At 33.8% G+C, this 9,961-nt stretch overlaps 1 protein-coding gene across 3 annotated transcripts in view; it reads left to right on the top strand.

Moving 5' to 3' along the window:
• The window catches only part of LOC144958798 (uncharacterized), a 25,147-nt gene extending 23,540 nt beyond the window's left edge, over nucleotides 1–1,607 (top strand). For all 3 annotated transcript variants that reach the window (XM_078891001.1, XM_078891000.1, XM_078891002.1), the window contains exon 7: nucleotides 1,172–1,607. In XM_078891001.1, coding sequence (XP_078747127.1) covers nucleotides 1,172–1,441 — 270 coding nt within the window. In that variant the 3' untranslated portion in view covers nucleotides 1,442–1,607. The remainder of the gene's footprint in view (nucleotides 1–1,171) is intronic.
• Nucleotides 1,608–9,961: the final 8,354 nt, after the last annotated feature.

The raw sequence follows: 9,961 nt of genomic DNA, 5'->3' as shown, positions 1-9,961 counted from the left end.
TTGCGATGACATAATTTCTTTAGCAAAACATTCTCTACAACCCACTGTTCATTTTCCTTAAATTTTATGATGTTCAAGAGAAATTTGAATTAGAAAAATGTTTGTTGTATCGTAACGAATGTGACGATTTACCTATAGTTGGTAAGGAGAGGGTTAAAGAAGACGGTTGCTGTTGATCACTTAAAGTGATAACTTAACTCAATGTAACCGTTGGACCAAAATTGGTGCTACATAGACGATTTATTATATGATGAGAAGAATTATGATGAAAATTTTGAGTGTTTCATGTGGTACAGAAAAACCAAGGATTGATAAGTCGACTGATTAACTGATTAATTTATTTAATGTTAGATTAACTGACCAATTGATAATGATGATAATTTTTGGTGTCGAATTGCCACATCGTAACAGATTGAAAACGAAATGAATATGTTTATGTTGTCTATATCGCACGTGTGAAAGAAAGAAAGAAAGAGAGAGAGAGAGAGAGAGAGAGAGAGAGAGAGAGAGAGAGAGAGAGAGAGAGAGAGAGAGAGAAAAAGAGAGAGAATAAGTAGGAGTGAAATGTCTGTTCAATGTTACAGTTATCGTTTAACGTTATAACAAGTGTAACTAAATGACAAATTGCCATATTTATGGACAATAAAGATCTATTATTATTATTATTATTATTATTATTATTATTATTATTATTATTATTATTATTATTATTATTATTATTATTATTATTATTATTATTATTATGGTGACAAAAAAAATAACGTTCGCTAAAAATGGCAACAGAAGTTAAGAGCATCGTCATTTTACTTTCTGTAATGTTGCGTCATTTTTCTCTGATACTGATATTGTATGTCTGAACACGGTTTTGAAAAATCACTGTATCTTTTTTTGTTTTTTTTAAAAATTCATATTAATGAGCTTTTGACAGTTTGCGTATGAGGATTTGATTTATTTGTATTCTTGAATTTGAAAGAACTCCAATGAAGAGTCTCAGAGATACAAACCAACAAAGAGCGGTGCGTTTAAAAAAAAAATAAAATAGATAAACAAATCTAAACATCTTTGCGTATGAAATGAATGCTCTACCTAACTGTACTGTCGGGACCTGTTATGTTATATTTTTCATGTTGATCTTTAATTCATTTAATTTCTTTTTTTTTTTTTTTTGTAGGTTGATTACGAAGAGTTTCTTCGTGTCCTGGGCATCGAGGCCACCGCCACCGTCCTGTACAAGATCTTCAAGACCATGGACAAAGACGGAAGTGGCTTCCTGACACGTAACGAGATGCTGGACGCCATTTCCAACGAGTTTGAGCTTAAACTCAACGAAAAGCGCATCGCTCAGCTCCTGATAGATTTGGTCAAAGATGCGGATAAGAAGATGAACTATAACGAGTTTGTGGAGAGTTGGCTGAAGGAGAAAGAACAGAAGAAAAAGTGAATGTACGGATGGACATTTTGAATGTTAGAAAAACGAGTTTTTAAATAAATGTAACCAAATGTTTCCAAACGGTATTGTGTCGGGGTGAACCGGTTACTAAAATAGATACAGGTCTTATTGATGCTATGCGTTTAGGTAAAATACTCACAACATCCACCAGCTAAAATTAAGCATACAACCAACACAAAAAACTGCGTGTAACCTTTAACGTTTATAGTCTGATTGATATGATTTTGTGAGAACTAATAATAATAATAATAAATAATAATATAAAATAAATAATAATAATATAATATATAATAATAATAATAATAATAATAATAATAATAATAATATAATAAATAATAATAATAATAATAATAATAATAATAATAATAATAATAATAATAATAATAATAATAATATAATAATACTAATATATACTATATATACTATTATACTACTAAATACTACTACTACTACTACTACTACTACTATAACTATACTATACTACTACATACTAAACTAATATAATATATATAATATATAATAATAATAATAATAATATAATAATAATAATAATAATAATAATAAATAATAATATAATAATAATAATAATAATTAATAATAATAATAATAATAATAATAATAATAATATAATAATATATAATAATAATAATATATAATAATAATAATAATAATATAATAATATAATGGTATTTTAATAATACAGTATATAATATACAACATAACTCAGTATTCATAATGTTCTACTTATATACTCTTACCGTATACAACAAACTAGAGCTCAGTATGTTCCAAATATATACACTATATATATTTATTTCAAATTACCTACTATTATATATTATTATTATTATTTTATTATTATTATTATTATTATTATTATTATTATTATTATTATTATTATTATTATTATTATTATTATTATTATTATTATTATATTATTATTATTATTATTATTATTATATTATATTATTATTATTATAATTATTATTATTATTATTATTATTATTATTATTATTATTTCTTTTTGAGGGGGGGGGGGGGGGGGGCATAACATGTCAGACTGGTTGTATGAAAAATACCATAATATGGCCTGAAAAAATGCCAATTGTTTGTAGGCATCACTTTCCAGCTAAAATGCACATAGACTTAGAAATAAATCTTTAATATCTTATCCTGCAGCCCAAAATGTCCCTTTGTCTTGTCAGTTTATAGATGGAATTTAGTAAATTATGTACCTTTATTGTATATTATCTTATTGAGCGAATATAAGTAATTTTCTATGAAAATGAAAAATAATAATGCCAAAATGACAAACCATATTATTCCTATCGCACAAATGTTAAAAATAAGAATTAAAAATAAATTGGCTTTAAAATGTCAAACTGGCAGGCAATCCTGTGTTTGTAAGGCATCTTCAAAACGAGTAAAAAGAACACGAAGGGAAACAACTAAGTATTTTCTTCACTTTATGTATAAGCTGTCAATGATTATAGCCCTTGCCTTCAATAAGTCGCTTCTATTTTTGTTGTTGAGGAAATAAAACATCTTAAAAATAAACAAAAATCTCATTGGTCCAGTCATTTTTGTAATTAAAAGTTTTGAGATTTACATCTTGTGGATGGATGCCAAGATCGTGGAAAATTCAGAATCGAGGTTGTGTCCTTGGGTAAGGCACTTAACATGCATTACCCCTCTCGACTCCGGTGTGAATGATATTGTAAGAGTATTGGCACAAGAATAACGCCTCTTAGGCGACTTGTTCTGTATAAAATGGAAATATATTATTCCATTGTTTTTTGTTTGTTTTTAAGGGTTTTACGGCGCTTGCAACACATTAAGGTCATATCAGCGGCAGTAAAAAGCAAAAAAAAAAAAAAAAAAAAAAAAATAATAAATGGGATAGTAAAAAGTTCTAGAATTACGATTAAAGCACCCAAGAAAAGGGAAGACAGAGGGGAATTGGTTCAAATAGGAAACATATGTAGATTCCAAGAGCACACTATCAAAGTACTTAGTTTGAGATCACCTAAAATGTCTCATCTATAACAAGCACATGTCCTCACCAAGAGGAATACACTCAAATGTTTACAAATCATTTATAATATGTAAACAAAACATAATACAGTGCATAGCAGAGAGATGATTTACAAGGAAAAAAAATATCTCCCAATACATTTGATTGTTTCCCTCTCAGCAAGCCCATCCGGCCAGGGCCAGGACAAAACCAAGTAATCTCATTCCAAGACAAAACAGAAAGCAAGTTGGAAAACATATATAAGAGGATAGAAGACAAAATAAGTACCTCCCTGCCCACAATGGGGGGTCAGGATCCCCACCCAGGCAATGATCATGATAAACCGATGGAAATGCGCTATATAAATATTCCTATTCATCATATTCTCTTAGATGATGAGATTGCCCTGCAATAATATAACCGAGCAGGCTCTCGAATGGAACCCACAGGGCAAGAGGAAACGGGGTCGTCCAAAACAGACGTGGGGGAGAAGCCTTCACCACGATTTGAGCGTCTCCAATCTTACCTGGAGTGAGGCAAATGTCTGTGCCAAGGACAGAAGAAGATGGAATGGTGCTGTAGAGGCCATATACTCCGCCAGGAAACAGTTTAAAATATTAACGAAAACGTTAAAATGGAAAGGTTTCGGATGGGAACGCATACAGACAATGAACGTTTCCGGTACAAACCCTTCGTGAGCAAAACAAATGAACATTGAAAACAAATAAAATAAAATATAGCGAGAGTTGTAGCAATCACTCAAGAATGCGGACGCTACAATTCTCTCGACATTTTATTTGATTAGTTTTCAACGTTCCTTTGATAAAAATTTACGATCATTACCAGACCCATGTACCCATTACTCATAAACGCAGATGGCAAAAAATAATAATAAAGACCCGAGTGACGTCAACTTCGAACTATCTATAGGATACACATAGTTTTACATATTCCCACAATATATCCGGTTGGCGGTTGTTATGCATATTTTACCTAAACGCACAGCTTAAATACGACCTGTGATATTTATTTATTAGAGAGAGAGAGAGAGAGAGAGAGAGAGAGAGAGAGAGAGAGAGAGAGAGAGAGATAGAGATAGAGAGAGAAAGAGAGAGAGAGAAAGAGAGAGAGAGCGAGAGGGAGATAGAGAGAGAGAGAGCGAGAGAGAGAGAGAGAGAGAGAGCGAGAGGGAGATAGAGAGAGAGAGAGCGAGAGAGAGAGAGAGAGAGAGAGAGAGAGAGAATGTCATTTTAAAAGATTAGGAATTAACACTGAATAACGAAATGCAATTAAAATTATTCAATATAAACAAGATAAGTACAAGTACTGGAACAAAATCAAAACAAAACAATATAAAACACAGCATTTTAAAACAACACGAGTATGTTACAAAAGAAAGAAACAAACAAAAACAAAACAGAACAAAAAAAAAACAAAAAAAAAAAAAACCCCAACAAAACAAACAAAGCGAAATTGGAAGCGAGAACAAACGAAACGAACGCCGGGCATTGTACTTCTCAAAGAACACGTCACGCAACGTTTCGACCTGTGTTCCTTGGTACGATTCATCGCAAACATCCTCATGAATATTTCATGATCACGATAATGTTTAATTCAAGTTCTGGAATGCATTTTGAACCTTGTTCTCAGATGGCCAGTGCTCACTGATGCTATACATTTTAATAAAATACACACCTGCTCAGAGCGCCAGATCAATCATAATAATACACAGAACTATGCGCGGGCTATGTGGTCTTGTGGTACGTGGTTCGAGCCTTGCTCAGCGCATAGTTTAGTCATTGGAAAAGGCTCTTCATTCACATTCTCTCTCACCGTACTCAGATGAAAAATGAGAACCTGGTCGTTAACAGCGCTGTCTCTGTCCGAAAAAAAATTTGTAATATCGCCTAACAGGAATCATGTCCCGTCCTACATGTTAAGTGTTGCTGTTGGCCGGGGACCCCTTTTAAAGCGCTTTGAGCACGTTTCGTGGAAAACGACCTATATAAATGCTCAATTTTATTTAAAAAAACAAAAACAAACTTTGTGTAACCCGAAACTTCAAAACGGAGACAGAAAGCTTCGATATTGCAAAATGGTTTTATTAGCAAGACGATGGGTATGGAGATAATGCCATGTTTAGTCTGTAAACATCCTCTCACTCATAATATGTTTGTGTTCTAATAAATAATACTAAATTTGGTAAGGTTTTTCACAGGTCTAACTTCAGTTGTTTCATTACTTTTCATTAAATCCGCTCCAACAGACTTTCAGTTTTAAAAAATTAAAAATTTGAGCTTTTATATAGTGCAATATCCACTAAATGTGCTCAAAGCGCTTTACAAGGGGTCCCTGGCCAACAACAACATTTAACATTTAGGACGGGAGATGACGCCTGTTAGGCGATGGTACATTTTTTTCGGACAGAGACAACGCTGTAAACGGCCAGGTACGCATTTTACACATGAGTACGGTGAGAGAATGTGAGTAAAGAGTGTGTTCCAAGGACTCAACTCTGCGCCGAGCGAGGCTCGAACCCAGGACCTTCCGATCCGAAAGTGAGTGTCATACAACTGGACCACATAGCCGCAGTTTCCATCTATACTCAAATGCTATGTTTACCTACTTGACATTGAATACGCATGGAACTTTAAGTTTCTTGTCTCGATATCATAATTTTAATCTCGGGTGTAACCTTTAGAGAAAGTGTGGAGAAGGTACTTATAATTCACCATTAAACGATTTTATGAAGTTTTATGGTAATTATGAAGCTATTTCTGTAATACGAGATGAGACCAGGCTCTAGCGCTGGAAAACCAGTCATTTTTTAAAACGATTTGTAGACTGAACACTATGAATATCATAGCGGCATAATATTTAAAAAAAAAAGGGGGGGGGGGGGCGGGGGCGTATTACTACTTAATTTCAGAAACGGCTTCATAATTTACATCAAACTTCATAAAATCGTTTAATGGTGAATTATAACACACCATTTCTTCCATAGCGGAGCAATACGAGATTTGCAAAGCTAAATGTTCAGTTTACAACTGCCATTACCAAATATTTAGTTAAATCCTACCTCAATATTTAGGTTTCCCTGGTTGCTTCCATCAAGCTATCATCCTCCCCTTGTTCCTCTTCCTGGATTGGTTTGGCGTAAAACTTTGCAATAGTTTCAATGGTGGACATTGTGCGGCTATGTGGTCTAGTGGTATGACACTCGCTTTCGGATCGGAAGGTCCTGGGTTCGAGCCTCGCGCTCGGCGCATAGTTGAGTCCTTGGAAAAGGTTCTTTACTCACATTCTCTCACCGTACTCAGGTGTAAAATGAGTACCTGGCCGTTAACAGCGTTGTCTTTGTCCGTAAAATTATAATATCGCCTAACAGGCGTCATGTCCCGTCCTACATGCTAAATGTTGCTGTTGACCAGGGACCCCTTGGAAAGCGCTTTGAGCACGTTCAGTGTATATTGCGCTATATAAAAGCTCAATTTTTTTGACATAATATTTTGGATAGACATATTTTTACATATGATTACCACTGCAGACCTTGTAGAATGAGGTTTGAATAATATGTTAAGATCAATCTCTGAATCTGACAAAACCGTCCACCTACCAAGTGTGTCTCTAGAGATTCCTTTGAAGGTCTTAACAAAACTAATAAACAATTTGTTGTCCGTACGAAATTGTTTCGAAACACAAATACTTTTTCAGAAATTCGACCACACACAATTGTTGAGGTAACTCTTAAGGAGAGGCACATGTTTACCAAGAATAGAAGATTTTTGTGAGATGTGTAATATATGTGAATACTTTCTTTCTTCAAAATAACATCTGTAACATTAACTCAACAAATTTAACCCGCCGTCCTACCAGATTAAAATTAATAATAATACAGCTGATTTAATTGCTAATTTTTAAAAATCTAAATTTTGTGGGTAGCCCCAAGAAGCCAAATGGTTCAAGACCTTATCGACGTTCCAAGTAAATTTATATCTGGGAAGTGTAGGTCTACAATTAAATATATTTCATAAAACTTTTTAACATAATTTTGTTATCTATCAAGCCTGAATATCACATTTTGCTGAGTTAATCAAACTATAACTATGTCCTTTATCAAAAAGTTGGGTTAAAAATTCCACAATATCTTTCAAATTTCCTGCAAATGGATCAATTCGTTGTTGATGACAATAATATGTGAACCATTTGTGAATTGCATTGATTGATGGTGTTTGGAGGCCAAGATGAAATGAACAGGTCAGCAGCTTGTTCCGAAAATCCCAACGTTTTGATTTTTTTCCTGACATTTTCCAGACAGTGAGGTTCAATTTGTTCTGTAGGGGGTGTTTCATCTTCCTGTTGACAGGGTTGATAAGTAAATCCGGTAAATTTGATAATAAATACGGACATTCAATCAACATGTTAATAAGCATGGGAAACCAAACTTGGGTAGACCACAATGGTGCTACAAGAACATTTTCAGCCTCGTCTTCTTGTAAAATCATGGAAATTAAGCAGAAAGGAGGAAAGCAATAACCTAACTTAAATATGTCCCAGGAATAATGAATGGCATTAAATGTTGGGTCTTGTTTCCAAAAATAGTACTGAGGTATCTTATAATTGATTCTGGATGCAAATAAATCTACATCCATATTTAGGAACTACTGAGTAATATCACGAAATACTTTTAGATTTATCTCCCATTCTAATTCAGGCTTGAAGTTTCTATATTTAGTATCACTTTCAATATTTAAATTCCAGAAATGTGGGAAACTGTAATGAAACTGTTTCTCTCCTTACACCACAGCCAAATTTCCCTAACTATATCATTAAGATATTGCTTGTTACTACCCATTTTATTTAGACATGTTACTGTTGTAGTGTTATCTGAGAAAAGTTGAACATGACAATTATTCATCTCTTTACAGAAAGTTTGTTAGCAAATTTTTGCTGCAATCAGTTCTAATTCATTAATATGACGCCCGCTTTCTTCTTCTGACCAAAAACTTCCTGATGAATTTTTGATAGAATCGTAGCCATCGTTATGTTATAGCCTGATACTGAAATCCAAAAGGACTGACATTTTGACGTCATAATTTGTTTTTGCACCGCCTAGTGAGTTGTCGTTAGTAGTGCTCATGGAAACAAGTTATTTCATTGGTTGAACTATTGAATACAACTCACGATTTGTTTTCTTTTGTGGCAAAAGACTGGCATTTTGACGTCTTTTTTTTGGTCAGTATCAGGCCATAACTTTACGAAGGCCACGATAGAACCCACTAGGACATTTTGACGTCATATTTTGGTCAGTGTCAGGCCATAACTTTAAGAAGGCCACGATAGAACCCACTAGGACATTTTGACGTCATTTTTTGGTCAGTATCAGGCCATAACTTTAAGAAGGCCACGATAGAACCCACTAGGACATTTTGACGTCATTTTTTGGTTAGTGTCAGGCCATAACTTTACGAAGGCAACGATAGAACCACTAGGACATTTTGACGTCATTTTTTAGGGTTGTGCAGCTTTTAGTGAGTTGTCGTTAGTAGAGCTCAAGGAGACAAGTGATTCCATTGGATGACATTTTGAATACAAATCAAGACTTGTTTTCTTTTGTGGCCAACGACTTGTCTTTTGACGTAATATTTTGGTCAGTGTCAGGCTAAAAGTTAACGATAGCTACTCCCATCCTGTCAAAAACGTTCCAATTTGGGGCTTTATTAAAGTCCCTGGTTTGGAAGTTTTTGACAAAATGAGGGTCATGTTAACCGATCGATATGTGAAGTACGATTTTTCCGGTCAAAATTTTAAAAGCGTGTTTTTTCCCATAAAAAATAACGATAAGTATTGAAATGTAAGCTTCAATTTATTAAACGAAGATAGATACTGTGGACATTTCGGGTTTCCCCTTTATCAACAAAACACGATGAATTAAACACTTTGGACGAATGAGAGATGTGTGAATGGCGTAGTTAAGGCGAATAATCTTTTCATCGTTTTTTGTTGATAAAGGGGAAACCCGAAACGTCCACATTATCTGTTTTCGTTTAATTAAATAGAAGCTTACATTTCAGTAACTATCGTTATATTTTTTTCCCTTCGAGCTTCAAGCAGCAACATTTTCATTTTTCCCCTCAGGACTCGGCTGAATATTTTGCGTTGATTTGAAATTGTTTTGATTGCACCTCAGACTTGCAATTTCATACACGTCAAATTTAACGATTTTCTTTTAACGAGCAGCCCCGTTTCCACTTCACAACTGGCCGTTATTAATCTTTTACACCTCCCTCTGTTATATTTTCTTGTCGTATCCGTACAACAATGTGAACTGATATTTGAACATTGTAATTTACGTCAAATATTCATGACGTGGCTTCAAAACAATCCAGTGGTACTTTATGAACTTTATGAATATATGTATTGAATCCCTCACTATAACATGGGGAGTTGCTTGTGGTTGTTGATAAACAGTTCTGAAATTCTTGAGAGGAGGAGGA

The sequence above is a fragment of the Berghia stephanieae genome, chromosome 13 (genome assembly GCF_034508935.2).
Source record: "Berghia stephanieae isolate SIO BIC M18660-M18661 chromosome 13, UCSD_Bste_1.3, whole genome shotgun sequence".
Taxonomy (NCBI): domain Eukaryota; kingdom Metazoa; phylum Mollusca; class Gastropoda; order Nudibranchia; family Aeolidiidae; genus Berghia; species Berghia stephanieae.
Note: the sequence above shows the minus strand (reverse complement) of the source record. Positions and strands in the feature narration are given on the sequence as shown.